At 42.8% G+C, this 14,998-nt stretch overlaps 2 protein-coding genes across 3 annotated transcripts in view; one reads left to right on the top strand and one right to left on the bottom strand.

Moving 5' to 3' along the window:
• The window catches only part of Actl6a (actin like 6A), a 17,393-nt gene extending 13,139 nt beyond the window's left edge, over nucleotides 1–4,254 (top strand). For both annotated transcript variants that reach the window (XM_032898537.1, XM_032898538.1), the window contains exons 13-14: nucleotides 2,683–2,769; nucleotides 3,807–4,254. In XM_032898537.1, coding sequence (XP_032754428.1) covers nucleotides 2,683–2,769; nucleotides 3,807–3,887 — 168 coding nt within the window. In that variant the 3' untranslated portion in view covers nucleotides 3,888–4,254. The remainder of the gene's footprint in view (nucleotides 1–2,682; nucleotides 2,770–3,806) is intronic.
• Nucleotides 3,695–14,998, bottom strand: Mrpl47 (mitochondrial ribosomal protein L47). Its single transcript, XM_032898539.1, has 7 exons — nucleotides 14,868–14,998; nucleotides 12,273–12,424; nucleotides 11,742–11,802; nucleotides 9,665–9,761; nucleotides 8,635–8,765; nucleotides 7,083–7,178; nucleotides 3,695–4,989 (listed from the first exon to the last, which is right to left on the bottom strand). Exons 1-7 carry the CDS (start codon nucleotides 14,963–14,965, stop codon nucleotides 4,866–4,868), a joined length of 759 nt encoding a protein of 252 aa, XP_032754430.1. The 5' UTR covers nucleotides 14,966–14,998; the 3' UTR covers nucleotides 3,695–4,865.

Genomic DNA, 14,998 nt, shown 5'->3' with positions numbered 1-14,998 from the left:
GTCCATTTGTCTTAGTCAGGGTTTTACTGCTGTGAACAGACACCATGACGAAGGCAACTCTTACAAGGACAACATTTAATTGGGGCTGGCTTACACGTTCAGAGGTTCAGTCCATTATCATCACAGGAGCATGGCAGCATCCAGGAAGGCATGGTGCAGGTGGAGCTGAGAGTTCTACACCTTCATCTGAAGGCTCGTAGGAGAAGACTGGCTTCCAGGCAGCTAGGGTGAGGGTCTTAAAGCTCACACACACAGTGACACACCTACTCCAACAAGGCCACACCTACTAATAGTGCCACTCCCTGGGCCAAGCTTATACAAACCATCACACCATTCTTACCTAGTGGAATTTAATAGCTAATTGTGTGCCTTTACAATATGAGTAATATCTGTTAGTAATCTAGATGTCCTACATAACACCTATTGTTTCCTTTTCTGTTACTTGAATCTCTTTTAAATGTTTGTGTGTACTGTGTACATTAACCCATGTACATCTGTATGGAGACCAGAGGTTAAATTAGGTGTCTTCTTTCTATCTCCACGTTATTTTACATATACACATTCACATATAAACGAACACACATACACTCACAGGGCATATGGTGCTAATTTTCAAAGGCGAGGAGAATATGCTTAATGGTTAAGTGTTTCTGTAGAAACTGTTTTGACTGCTGATGTTACATACACTGTATGTTTATAGTTAGAAGTGCTTTTGGGTGTTAATACACTTCCATGTTTGATATCTGTCTTCAGCATTCTGCACAGTAGGAGATGATAGTCTAGGGCAGTGGTTCTCAACCTTCTAATGTTGTGACTACTACACAGTTATTCTCATTGCTAATTCATAATAATTTTGCTGTTATGAGTCATAATGTAAATACCTGATATGATAGATATCTAAGTGTGATCTCTGTGAAAGCATCATTCAACCCCAAATGAGTCAAGGAGGTTGAGAACCACTGGTGTGGGAGAACCTGTCTATTGGATTTCACAGAAAGCTGACAAATATAACTACAGGCATGAATAGTCCAAGGTCTGCTGAGGAGTAGAGGACCTGTGTTCCCAGAACCCACATTGGTCTGGTCAGATCCCCTGTAACTGCAGTTCCATGGGCTCCAGTGCCCTTTCTGGCCTCTTTAGGCAGCTCTTTAGGCGCTCATGTGCACATATGCTCACACAGGCATATACATACATATAATTAAAATAATTAAATAACCCTCCCCCCACCAAAGAGTAATTTAGAAGCTTATGTCCTTTAGTGAGTAATTAAAATGAAGAAGACTTATCAGGAGAAGAGTTCCAGTCTAGAACAGATACCCATACTAGCACTTTGCTGGTTCCGGGCTCTGTCACCACATGGTAATGCAGTATAAAGGCAGGCCACATTTGTTATATAAAGAGTGCCTGTCTGGACACCTTGAAAATGATTCCCAGAGGCAGACTCATGAGGAGGAAGGGGAAGGACCCTAAATATAGAGGACCCTAGTTCCCAGAGCCCACATTGGGCTGGTCATACCCTGTAACTGCAGTTCCATGGGGTAAAAAATGAAAGTGGAATGAATACATTATTGAGCCTGGGCAAGTGGTACAAAATGGGAGGCTGAGGCAGGAAGATCTCAAGTTCAAGGCCAGCCTGGGCCATATATCACATTCAGAACAGGCACTGAGGTGGTAGGTTTTGAGACAGGGCATGTGTTACTGTGGCATTGTAGGCCAGGTTGCTTTACTCAGCATTCGGGCCCCTTCAGCCTGGGCACTAGGGATGCAGACATGAGCCACCCTGCTAAGCAGAAATAGGAATTTGGATGGCAGGCAGTATGAATCAAAAGTCACTTGTGCTCTGGCATTTTGATTGGGAAGAGTTGGATAGTGGGACCTCTGAGGGTAGGGTGGTGGGAGGGAGACTTTAAATGAAAATGAAGCACCTAGGGTAGTGCCTGTGGAGGTTTGTGCATGAATTGTAAGTGCTGTCCTACTGTGCAGGTTTTAAAGTTTTGCTTTGTTAATTTGTTATGTTTAACAGTGAGAAATTATGTACACATATAAATTCTGTCTTACATCTCTAAATGAGATTAGAAAGTAACTGTTAGTGATCAGAGCATCATAAAACATGTTTAATAGAGCTGTTCAGGGGAAGCAGACTCCAAGCTGTGTGATGTCTTTAGGGCTGCAGAAATGAAAACTTGCCAGGGAGTGTCATGCTGAAGATACTGAACCAAGTTTCCTGACAGCAACAGTTAGAGCATGGGTTTCAGTATTTCCAATCCAGTGTGTCTTCCTTCCTGGTGTGGTGTTGCATGCTTGTATTTGCCCAGTTCTGAGCCACATAGTTCATTGTTTTACCCTGTATTCATTAAGACATTTCCTGAAAAGTAGCCTAACCTATGCCAATATTAGCTACTTGACACCATGTGAAACTAACTTGTTTTTCTTCGTGTGTATGTGTGGGGAGAGAGAGGAGGGGGGACAGACAGACAGACAGGGTGACTTTGGGTGTGAGATATGGATGCTATTGTAGCCCTATCTGACCTAACTCACTATGTAGGCCACACTGGCCTAGAACTAAGAGATCTGCCTGTCTCTGTGTCCCAATTGCTTCACTGTGGCTTTAGAGGTTTTTCAGCACTGAATTCCCAGGTTGGCTGTTGTAGCTATCCCAATATCTTGCTTCGTCTGTTGTAGAGTATGCGGTTGAAACTGATTGCAAACAACACGACGGTGGAACGGAGGTTCAGCTCATGGATTGGCGGCTCCATCCTAGCATCTTTGGTTAGTAGATAAGATTCCACTGACACAGACTCCGTGGTTTGAGAGAGGAACTGTTGAGAATGGGATTGTGTGCAGCTTATAAGGAGCATTTTATCATACTTTTCTCTGAATAACTATTTATTACATCTTTTCTGGTTCTTTTTGTTGTTGCTTTTAATATTCTGTACTGATAAAAATCTGTCTTCACTTAAAAACAAGATTCTTATCTGGTTTAAATATATCATTGAAAATACTATTTAGTAAAAAATATTAAGAATGATTCCAGTGCTTCATTGATCTTTGCATTTAAAACTGACAGATGAGGATGAGTGGAGATATCTGCTTAAAACCGTGTGCATATAAAATGACTCCCAACTCTACCCCCCCCCCACTCCAGCAACCTCAGGCTGGCCTCCAATTAAGAGTCTTCTTGCCTCAGCCTCCAGTGCTGGGACTACAGGTCTGCACCATTGCACTTGGCTCTGTTGGATACATCAGATGCATCATCAGTGAGCATCTGTTACCCGACACTGACTGCCCCCTTCGATAGGAGCTGTTGAGCCTCCACTTATAATTCCTCTTAGCCCTGGGCATTTATCAAGTAATGACTCAAGAAGTCATTTCTTGAGTTCAGTTGTTTTCCAACTCCTGGTGAAGCTGTCAGGAGTTGGCTGTGTAACCAGGGCCAGTGAGATCACTGTGCCTGGTCTAAATGGGAGTCTGCCTTGAATTGGGAGTGTGTGAGATGTAGGGCATTCCATTTTCCCTCAGGACCTGAAGTAACTGGTGTGCCCACTAAGAGGTTCTACTACTGCCTTAGGACCCTTCCTTGTGCCTTTGCCAGCCGCTTTCTAGTTTCTTTTTGATGTAACAGTTAGATAGAGAGGAGCTAAACAGTGTCTGGCCTGTCCCAGAGGAAGGCAGAAGGAATGGGGGACAGTACTGTTTTGGAGGAGGGAGTTTAATAGTATAGCAGTTGAGGACATTGATGAGTAAAAAGTACCACCTTCTAATGAAAACTGGGGCATAATTATGTAATATTTCTTTCTGCCTTACAGGGTACCTTTCAACAGATGTGGATTTCCAAACAGGAATATGAAGAAGGAGGGAAGCAGTGTGTAGAAAGAAAATGCCCTTGAGGGCTCCACCCTGCCTGCCCATCACCTCACGTCTGTAGCTTTAGGACACTCAGGAAAAGATGACCATCTTTTGTAGAATGTTTATACATGTTTGCATATTTCAATTTCCACTTAAATTTTTTAAGGCTTTAACTGGCTCTATAAATTAAATGAGTTTGTGCTTTCCTTGAAATGCACTTATTCTTATTACAGGCATTTTATAATTTTGTATGAATGTCTATTTTCTCTAAATATTTTGCTTTCAGTAAGTACTTTCCAGCTCTCCTGTGGGTTGGTGGAATTACTCTTTATTGACTAGTAAAAGTTACTGCCTATGCTTTTTACCTTAGGCTTACAAAACTAAATAAAAATCACTACTGTCCTAAAAGGGTTTGGATTGGTCTGTTGTGACTTGCTGCTGTCAGTGCTGCTTTTACCGTTACTTGATGAGGGAAAGCAATCACTTTTACTACCAGGATCCACACCCCTTTCACGCTGACAAAATTATGCATGGGTATTTCACCTGAACGTACATCTGTACCACACTCGTTAGTGTCTGGTGTCTGTACAAGCCAGAGGAGGGAATTGGTTCCCTACAACTGGAACTACAGACGGTAACTTCCTACCATATTTGTGCTGGGTTCTTTGGAAGAGCAACAAGTGCCCTTATGTATTGAGCCCTCTCTTCAGCTCCCTCCCCGTCACGGTTTAACATCACTGGTAAGAACAGCATTTCTGAACTGACTTCTGTTAGTGTTGCTCTGGCAACCAGCATTACATTTACACCAAGATATCAGGTGACATTAAGCTGCTCAGATGTCAGGACCTGTTTGGGGGGAATTGAACCTGAACTCTGCTTGGTTTTGGTAGAAGGAACACTACTTGCAGAGCTAATGAAGATGCCATGTTTACAAGAACATTTCTTTATAAACTGCTTAACAGATATTCACATCAGGACACAGACTTTAAGACAACGGAACTGGACTTCAGGATCTCATTTTAGACAGTACTTGATTTCCGGTCTTGAGAGAGATGTGGGAACTTTGCCTGGAGAATTTTTTCTTTCTTTTTCTGTAAGCTTCTCTTTCTTGCTTCAGTGCGGGCATGTTTCTCAATTCTCAGTCTAGAATAAAAACATAACAGCAACTTAGACAAAACCATTCCCCCATTTTTTCAAAACATGTCCTAGCCGACTCTATAAGCCTGTCATGTCGGCAACATTGGTGTACAGAAATCAGGCTTTAACAGGGATCTCCACAAACACACAAGATGATGGAGGTAAAACCATCTCAGTACTGTGCCTGCAGAAACTGAACAGAAGCAATGTAGTGAGTTCTTTTAACCAGGTCTTAAATGTGGAAAGACTTCAAGGCTGTAGGATCAGCCCCACCTCTGGGGCAGGAGACAGTAAATGTTCTCACTGATGAAGGACGAGCCTAGCTAGAGTGGGGGGAGCAGGGCGTGCTGCTCTGGAGACACAGCTACTGTATAGTTCTGAACCTGATAGAAGCCTTGAAAATCATGAAGCACAGAGTACAGTGAGGATCACGTTCAGCAGGGGGCTATGCCAGAGCAGACATAGGAAGATTCCATGCAGTGCAGGAACCATTTGAAGGACAGACTGAACCCAAGACTGGTTCTGAAATACAGGTGAATCCTCACTGCACAGGTACACCAAGGACAAAAATGAAGCTAGGTATGTTGGTGGACTTTTAATCCCGGCAGGCAGAGCTCTAGGCTGGCCTGGCCTACAGCAGGTGCCCTGCCTACACAGACCCAATCAAAACCAAGGAACAGGGAGCTCATTCAGAGAGGAAGATGAAAAATTGGTTGATTCATAAGTATACTAAACACTTTAATGCTTAGTCTAAAACTAAAATGACTGGTGATACGGATCAGCAGGTGAAGGTACTTCCTTTTGATTCCCTGAACCTGGATTATAGGAGAGAAGTACTTTGTATAAGTTGTCCCCTAACAAATCATCACACACAAATCATCGCACTAGGACTGTGTGTATTTGCACACACACATGGGCAAACTTAGAAATGTCTCTTACTTTTGCTATGGATTAAGTTTTGGGGTAACAACCAATCTGTGAAGAGCCTTGCTGAGAGCAGAAAGAGTCCCTGGCAGGTTTTGTTTATTTGTAAGAGGCCTAACCAGGGCTCTTGTCCCCAGTCTTCTACAGCCTCCTCAGTGCTGGGTCACAGGTGTGCCACTAAAGGGTGCATGTCACCCTTCATTGTGACACTGCACTTTTGTGTCTCCCTGCCTCCCTTCTAACTGCAGTGTGATAACTAAACAGTCTTGGTGTGTCTGCTTGGGGTGAGTGAGGCTTCAGGGTTTTAAGTAGCTTTGGGCTGGAGAGATGGCTCAGTGGTTAAGAGCACCCGACTACTCTTCCAGAGGTCCTGAGTTCAATTCCCAGCAACCACATGGTGGCTCACAACCATCTGTAATGAGATCTGATGCCCTCTCCTGGTGTGTCTGAAGACAGCCGCAGTGTACTCATAAAGTAAATAAACCTTAAAAAAATCAAAGGGAATCTCACCTAGTTTCTTTTTTTTTTTTAAGATTTATTCATTTATTATATATAAGTACACTGTAACTGTCTTCAGACATACCAGAAGAGGGCATCAGATCTCTTTACAGATGGTTGTGAGCCACCATGTGGTTGCTGGGAATTGAACTCAGGACCTCTGGAAGAGTAGTCGGGTGCTCTTAACCACTGAGCCATCTCTCCAGCCCCTCACCTAGTTTCCTAAGTATCACGTAGCTAGTGGTTATTGCCAACTACAATTCTGTAACAAGCACATATTCTCCTTGTCTTATATAAACTGAATGCAGAAGCTGCCACAGGAAATGCTTGAGGTAGCAGTCTGCAGCAAAGCATCATCTCAGACACAAGGCAGCAGACACCTCCCCTTTCCACTAACCCTGCAAAGTGCTACCACACAGTACCCTAGAATTTCCCTCGTTTTCAGACATACAGAAGCCAACTATCAAAAGGATACACGCTATTGGTACAGTGACTTTATGCACATAAGGTTTCAGATAAATAGCATCAATTTTCTCCCTTTTTCAACCTAGTGCTAATCCTTTTTTTAAAGTAATGCAAACATACTCTTTATGTAATAGAAACCAAGGTGTAAAGGGGGCTGAGGTCACATGGCCCCTGGCGTAAAGAGGCTGCTTCAGCATGAGGACGCTGCTTACCTGATGAAGCTATCCACGTAAGGCATTGCGAAGAACCGCCTCCGGTTGTATCTCTTATTTAGGTACCAAGGTATAGGCCACTGCTTGAATTTGTGCCTGCCAAAAAAGTGAAGCTATTGCTTTATATAAAATATTCGCTACATTTTTACTTCAATTTTTCACTTTCCTAATTGGCCTCAAAATATTAAATTTATATCAACAATTATTAATGTAATCGATAAATTAATAAAGTATTAAATTGGCCTTAAATTAAACCAAATAAAAATGATTAGATAATAGGGCCAGTGAGATAGCTAAGCAAGTTCCCTCTGACTTCTACACACATACCATAGCACATACCCACAAACAGGTAAATAATTTTTTAAAAGCACAATTTTGGGGTTGGGATTTGGCTCAGTGGCAGAGCGCTTGCCTAGCAAGCACAAGGCCCTGGGTTCGATCCCCAGCTCAAAAAAAAAAAAAAAAAAAAAAAAAAAAAGTCATTTAAAAGCACAATTTTAAAATTGCATGCTGGAGATTTTTCAACCAGAGCTATGTCTAAATCCTTGGAAGATTTTACTCCTTGAGACAGAGTTTCTCTGTGTAGCCCTGGCTGTCCTGGAACTCTGTAGACCACAGACTGGTGTAGAACTCAAGAGATCCTCCTGCCTCTGCCTTGCGAGTGCTGAGATAAAAGGTGTGAGCCACCACAGCCTGGCTCTTTGGAAGAGTTTTATTTTTTTTTTTAAAGATTCATTTATTTACTATATTTGAGTACACTGTCGCTGTCTCAGACACACCAGAAGAGGGCATTGGATCCCATTACAGATGGTTGTGAGCCACCGTGTGGTTGCTGGGATTTGAACTCAGGACCTCTGGAAGAGCAGTCAGTGCTCTTAACCGCTGAGCCATCTCTCCAGCCCTTGGAAGAGTTTTTAAGCGAGGGTTTGGCAATTTCTCTTCCTGCTTGGATTAGATGCTCCTGACAGGATGGCTGAAATTCCACATGAGGTGAGAGGTACAAGCTTCTTTTCTTGCTGACTCATGTCTAAGACACTACATGTCCCTGAGTTAGTGTGTCCTGGGTCCTGTGGGTCCTTTATCCCTCAGTGTCCAAGCTGAATCCCAAATCCTTTCTAGAAAGAGGTAAGCTGTTCATTACTTGGCCCAGGGATTATCCTGATGCTAGTGAAACAAACAAACTGACCTTGTTGCTTAGAACTCTCAAGAGCCCTGGTTCCTAGGACACAGGTGGGCAGAGGTGTACCTGAAATTAGTGTGTTGTTTTAGAATCTGGAATCTCATGTGTTTAGGTTGACTGTTCTGTTAGAAGTACCTCTGAATCTCATGAAACTCTGGGAAGACCCTGTGATTCACAGAAGACAAGAACCCACGGGATCGGTTGTCTGGTCTGGAATTTGTTTTACGAGACAAAACATGTTTTATGGTCTCAGGGATGGGGAGCTCTCTTTACGTAAGACCTCTAATAATATCCACAGGAGGAGTTTTAAAGGTACTGAGAGGGGAACATGGCAACCGATCTCCACTCTTAGAAGTCAGTGTAATCATGTACCAGACGATTCTTCCAAAGATGTCCCGTCTCCAAGCACCGGGTCTTGGCTTTTCTTGACCAGTCTGAAGCAGCCTTAAAGCATCTTCCCTCTCCTGGACAACTTTATCTAAGGCATCCATGGAATCCACAACCTGAGGTGAGAAAAAGACAGCTAACTTTAGCCATTACCTGCAACTGTACTGCAAAAGAACTCAAGAAGATCTACAAAGTGGGGAACTTGTATTTTTATTTAGAAAACACCCTTTACAGTACTTCATAAGAAGCTCCTTTGATGGATGTGTTAAGGGTGTCTACAGCACGACTTCCTGTTTGAAGTTTTATTGTTTCCTTTCTCAATACTAGTTTGTGAGTGCACATGGCACTAGCACTCAGTTTGAAAATGCAACAAACTAATGACAAGCGCTGCTGCCTTTGTCCGAGCGAAGTGCACATTTAGGTGTGGCAGACACACCGTGTCATGCTTGTGTCGCACGTGGTCTTTCACCTGCAGGCAGTATAAGGGGATGCTTATTAACAGTGTGGGGAGGGGGAGGCAAGTGAGCCGAGGTGAGGCTCAGTACTGGGGCTGCTACAAAGCTCAGCTCGGCTCTCACTGGCTACACACAGCAGGAAAATCAAGTGCTGAGCTCTAAAACAATCGAGGGGTGAAACACAACAGAACTTTCAACTAAAAGTGGGCTGAGCTACTGGAGAATGGCCAGACTGAGTTAGAATGTGAGTGCAATGAGCATTTTATGTCTGGGGGAATACTGGAGACTGAACGTGGGCTCTGTGGCACGAGCCCATCATATATGGCTGCCTCAGAGAGCTGCTCACTGGAGACCTATTGTATGGCAATTTTACTCCCAGGTAGCTGTCAAGATAAAAATAAAAACCCATCTGTAAGTAGCAACTGAGAATGGGGACAGCAAAGGTGCTTAACACTTGGCACACAATGCTCGCAGGTGGAGGTGTTGGAATGGTGTTGGAAAGATGGACTCCTTCCCCTTTAGCTTTAACCCTGCAGGGGTCCTAGTGTCCACAAACCTACCTTTTCTAAGCGCTCTGGACTTGGCATCGGCAGTCTCTGTCGCTTGGCCTCCTGCTCTAGAGTTAGAAGCATGTTCCTTTCCTTCAGAAGGACATACCTGCACCAAACACAAAGCGGTGATGCTACCCTCTAGTGATTTCTCACACCAAAATTGAAGGCCGTGAAAGTCCTGCAGTCCTTCGGAAAGCTCACACAGCACCATCATGAAGAGCCACCGTCCAGCCTACTCAGTGCTGAGTGCTGTGAGGAGTGCCAGAGGGTCACGAAAGCGTCAGGTGCAGTCCCTGCATCCCACGGGGGAGGAAGATGAGCAATAGCTACTGTGTAGCTACTGACGCCCATGTGCTGGGCATTCTTCACAACCTCTGCAGGTTGGTCCTAGTTCCCTCTGATGAAGACAGCTCAGAGTAGTCAGGCACTATGACCATGGGTCACACAGCAAATTCTGGGTTCACATCTCAGACTTCTGTGTAAATTCCACCTTTAGCCTGCCATGCTACTTCCAGTGTGGTTTACTGGGTCAGGGAGATGACATGTGTTAGAATAGCTAAGGTGTGGACACGAGGCACCTCCTCTAGTGCTAAGGTGACCAGGGAGACTTCCTAGTATGGGCTTTAAGATGTAGGGAGACGAGGCAGCTGAACTCTGAAGAGTGTTCTGGCTAAGCTGGGAGAGGGGTGCTGTGGGTACCTCAGCTTCCAAATGACTGCAGTAACTGGAGGGCGGAACAATCTAGAACCAGGAACTTTATACTCGGATGTAGACAGTCCTGGTGGGAGGAGTGGCAGATGTTGGTTGTAGCTCAGTGAGTGCTGAGGCAGGCCTAAGTTGACCTTTATCAATAACTCATAACAGTGCTTTATAAAACTTACTTTTCTATAACAAATAAGCACAGTATGGATGGGTTTTGTAAATGCTATGTTATTCTTTAAACTGTTAGGAAACAGAACTAATCTTCTAAACTAGGGGATAAAAAATTAAATGCCCACTATAGTACCCAGATAGGTAACAATAATGAGTGAGGGCTGAGTGACAGCGACAGCTGGGGGGCTGGGCAGGCACCGCTCCACAGCCTGGCCAGGGCTGGCACAGAGCCACAGAGGCCTACACATGGGAGACTTCCCCCAAAACAAGTGTGGTTTAAACAAAACAAGCTTCGGGCTAAATACTAAAATGCAAGATAGCAGGAGCATGTGCCAGAACAATCTACTTATGTTCCCAACTGACAGAGCCTTTGGTGCAACCCACCAGGAAAAGACTAAGAAAAAGAAAGGCAGGGGCTGTGAATGACTCCTTGACATCTGGCCAGTGGTGAGGGTTTAGTTAGAGACATAGTCTGAATGTTCTTTTAGAACAGGGAAAAAGAACCCTGCTTGAAATGGGACATTCCCTTTCTTCTGTTCAACATTTCCTTCTGAAAAGTGAGGTGAGAAAAGAAACGGGTGTATTTAGGGCAACAGAACTCTGGACATCAGTAAGTGCAGGCTCTACTTCTGCAGATTTCTAAGAGGATTGCAGCTTTCTTTCTCAATGCTCTCCGTGTGCATGTGGTTAATATTAGAGACCCCACATTTTGCTTAATCCTTGTCACTTTATTATCCTGGAAACTGAGCCTCTTGTTGTTCCTAATTAGGGTTTATGACTCCTATGAGTTGCAGACAACAGGGTTCATTTTAGTAAGTTCGAGATGAATCAACGTTTGGATTGTAAATATAGGAAAGTGTATACAGGTCTTTATCTGCTTCCCTTCAGTGTTTATATTAGATAATAAGTTAATGAGGAAGGGAGGGCAGTGTAAATGTGACCAGCCAGTCCCTGTGTCATTTCTGACCTTGTTTCCTGACACTTCTGGTTTAATGGTAGTAGTCTGACTCATAGTACTTAAGAGCAAAAATTTAAATTTTCACTACCCTGGACTGTGAAGCATGTCTTAAGGCAATCCTCTGCCACATTTTCACAAGCTCACACAGATCACCCTCTGTTCCATGAAAGAAAATCATGGGGCCATTCCTTGCTCACATGGGGTAGCTTGGACTCCGCTGTTAAACTGTAATGTTTCAATACGCAGAGCACTTACCAAAGCTTATGTAAGTCTTCATTACTTTTGTTCCTCAGCTGCTGGCAGGTCCATGAAGCTCCTGTGAGAAGGAGAAACGTGTGACATTAAATGATGCTTCTAGCTCTGTCCTGGCTGAGTACTCTCTCAAAATTCAATGTTTCTGTATCTGTAAAAGGTGCAACAGGATTCTTATATTACATACGATTAGAATTCAATTAAATACCAACATGAAAATAACAGTAACATGACTGGCAAAGACTGCTGGTATTTGTGTCAAATGCATTTTCCTTCCCTAATGTCACTGCAAACTATTTTTAATTATTACTTTAAAAAGAGGAAGCCAACTAAAATAAACCCAAGCCTCGTGTTATTTAACGCGTTCAAAGCACCCCTCTTCTAAGCAGCCCAGCGACCAGCCATGGAAGTTTTACTTCGTTACAAGAATGACCTTTAAAATCCAAAAGAAATTTTAAAAGGAAATCCTAAACTGGATGACCCTAGGATGATGGAGGGCTCAATCAGTTACTCAGACCATTCTATGTAACTCACCAGATTTGACTTTTTCTTCCCCCCAATTCTTTGGGTCATCAAAAAATTCTTCTAGTCCTTTCCTTGACAACGTGGTATGAAGAAATTTACACTGGAGAAAAGATGTGGCATGTGGTGTGTTCTTATGCAACAAACTAAGAGGAGGCCTGCAACTGAACACAAATAAGGACAAACAAGTAAAGTTTATAATGTTCAGACTTTATAAACAAGAAGCATTTCTTATTACAATGTCAAAAATTCTACACAGGATTTTTACCCCAGTATCGGTAAGCTTTTTAAATGCACGAGAAAGTATTTGTTATTGTACTGATCGCTACGTTCAGACAACATATGTACATGATTATATATGTATATCTTTTTATTTACTATTAGAGCATGTGTGTGTGAGTACGTGCATTCCTATGCCATGACACACGTGTAGTGGTCAGAAGGCAACCTCCAGTATTGGTTCTCTCCCGCCTTGTTACGGCATGATCTTTCTCCTTTATGCTGCTGTGAATGCTCAGGTTAGCGGGTTTGAAAGCTTTCGGGTGCTTCCCCTTTCTCCACCTCCTATCTGGGTCCAGGAGTACTAGGATTGGAGATGTTTGCCACTGTGCCCAGTTTTTACTACGTAGGTTCTTAGGATCAAACTGAGGTCAACAGGCTTGAGTGGCAAGCACTTTTTACCCCCTGAATCATTTTCTTGGCTCCCACAATTATATTTTAGAGTAACAGTTTTAGGTATTTCCTCCATGGTAGCAAGTGAATTTATGAGCAGATGAAAACCATTGTGAATGTCAATTCAGCAAAATTCAAAAGGCACAATATTTTCTTCTTTAATGCAATAATTCTGTATCTAGAAACTTTTAACCCATGACAGGAGCTGATGGATTAAAATATCCACAAAGGCATTAAATGTGGTATTAAAGAGTCGTTACTTACATAAACACACAACACTGCATAATTGTATGAAAATCTTATGCATAATTATATATATTTAGAAACACTTAATGAGTTGGTGAGATGACCTTAAACAAAATGTGAAATGTTTTCACAAGTGCTGTTTCCTGAACCAAGAGTATCTGACTGGAATCTATGTTTGTTTTCCTGTGCACTGAGAATTGAGCCCAGGACCTCAGGCGTATTAGGTAAGTGCTCTGCTCTACCACTGAGCTACATCCATGATTCTTGACTTGAAACTAATTATGATGAAATAAAAAAAAAAATCTAAATCCTACCCAAATCGCCAGTATGGTAACTAAGGAAAAAGAAACATTGGACTAACAGCTACTATTGCAATTGATGATCCTTCATTGGATCCTGAAGGAAAGAATGGAACGGAATGGAGACAATGAAACAGAAAGATAAAAAAAAGGAAATAATAGGACAGTTTCTATCTTTATTTTGTAATATGTGCTAAATAATAGCAGTGTATTCCTGAGTGTGATCACAGGGTCATGCTTATAAAACAATGTACTTGGTTCTATGTTTGAATTTTGACTTTTGTCAAATAGTGCACGAAAAGAGCATAAATACAGGAATCTTGAAAAATGTGACAAAGTGTCAATGACTGGTTATTGTGGGTGAAGGGTATCTGGTTACTGTTTTACTCTAATAAGGTTTCTATTGTTCTGGGGCAATAATGGTAAATAAAGTGTGTATATCTGCAAAATTAAAGAAGAAACAGTAATGTGTTCATCTGGGCATGCACAACTGGCTTTATCATCTTCAAAATATTTTGCCTCTCTTCTGAGTGACAGGGATTAATTTTTATTAAAAAATACACAATAAAATTGTTTCATTATAAAAATGTAAGGTTTATGTATTTGAATGTCTTCCCTACATATATGTGCACCATATATGTGTGTGGCCTTTAGAGGTCTAGGAAGGCATCAGAATTAGAGTTAAAGGCGTTAGTGAGCCACCATGAGCCAAGTTAGTGAACCTAGCTTGGGTCTTCTACAAGAACAGCACATGCACTTAAACACTGGACCATCTCTCCAGCCTCAAATTAGTTCATTTTTTAAGGAAAAAAGATTAATAAAAGACACAATCATTTATTCAAGTTTGCCGCCCTGATCAAGTTACAACTGTGCAAGGTTTTAAAAAGCTAATTTCCAAAGTTAGTGTTAATACTGTAGAAGATAATAGGTGCACAATAGCGGAGCATTCCACCGAACATGGATTGCTTCCTTCAATTAATCTGCACTCTATTTCTAAAACTCCGCTCCCTGCAGGCAAATGCCAACGAAGAGTAAGCTTTGTCATACTCGCAGAAATAGCTTCTGTTGACTTAGCTGCTCTCATCACTTAACATCTACCGGACAATCTGTGTCAGAACCCGATGGTACAAAGACGGTCCGTTCCACAGCTCAAGACTCCTCGGAAACCTCCCTTCCAACCTACCCAGTCCCAGTACACTGTTTGTCCCAGTAAACACCGACATCCTATACTCCCACCGCTCGCGGCAACAGAACGCTAGAGGAAGAACAGGGTGCGCCAGGGTAGGCGACTCCAAGGTCACGCTCTCTGCCTCCCTGGTGGTCCATCTCTATTCCACACTGCAAGAAGCTCCCAAAGGCGGCGGCAGTCAGTTCTTCTCTCATCACTTACCCGGAGTGAGCAGGGGTCTTGGGATTTACTAGGGAACAAGCAGCCTTTAAGAACGCTGAGGCTCTTCTACAAATACCCACTAGACTGGTGGCAGCCATGTTTCTAATGTAGACACACTGTGTCGGTGTCCA

Source organism: Rattus rattus, chromosome 3 (genome assembly GCF_011064425.1).
Source record: "Rattus rattus isolate New Zealand chromosome 3, Rrattus_CSIRO_v1, whole genome shotgun sequence".
NCBI lineage: Eukaryota > Metazoa > Chordata > Mammalia > Rodentia > Muridae > Rattus > Rattus rattus.
The sequence above is the reverse complement of the archived record's forward strand: the minus strand, read 5'-3'. Positions and strand labels throughout refer to the sequence as shown.

Bases quoted from the DNA above. Each gene is read 5' to 3' on its own strand.
- Mrpl47 (XM_032898539.1), bottom strand. From the start codon at position 14,965: ATGGCTGCCACCAGTCTAGTGGGTATTTGTAGAAGAGCCTCAGCGTTC. The intron at 12,425-14,867 runs GTAAGTGATGAG...ATTTGTGTTCAG, and splicing joins AAGACCCCTGCTCACTCCGG to TTGCAGGCCTCCTCTTAGTT. The intron at 7,179-8,634 runs GTACATGATTAC...CTTTTTTGGCAG, and splicing joins ATCTTTGGAAGAATCGTCTG to GCACAAATTCAAGCAGTGGC.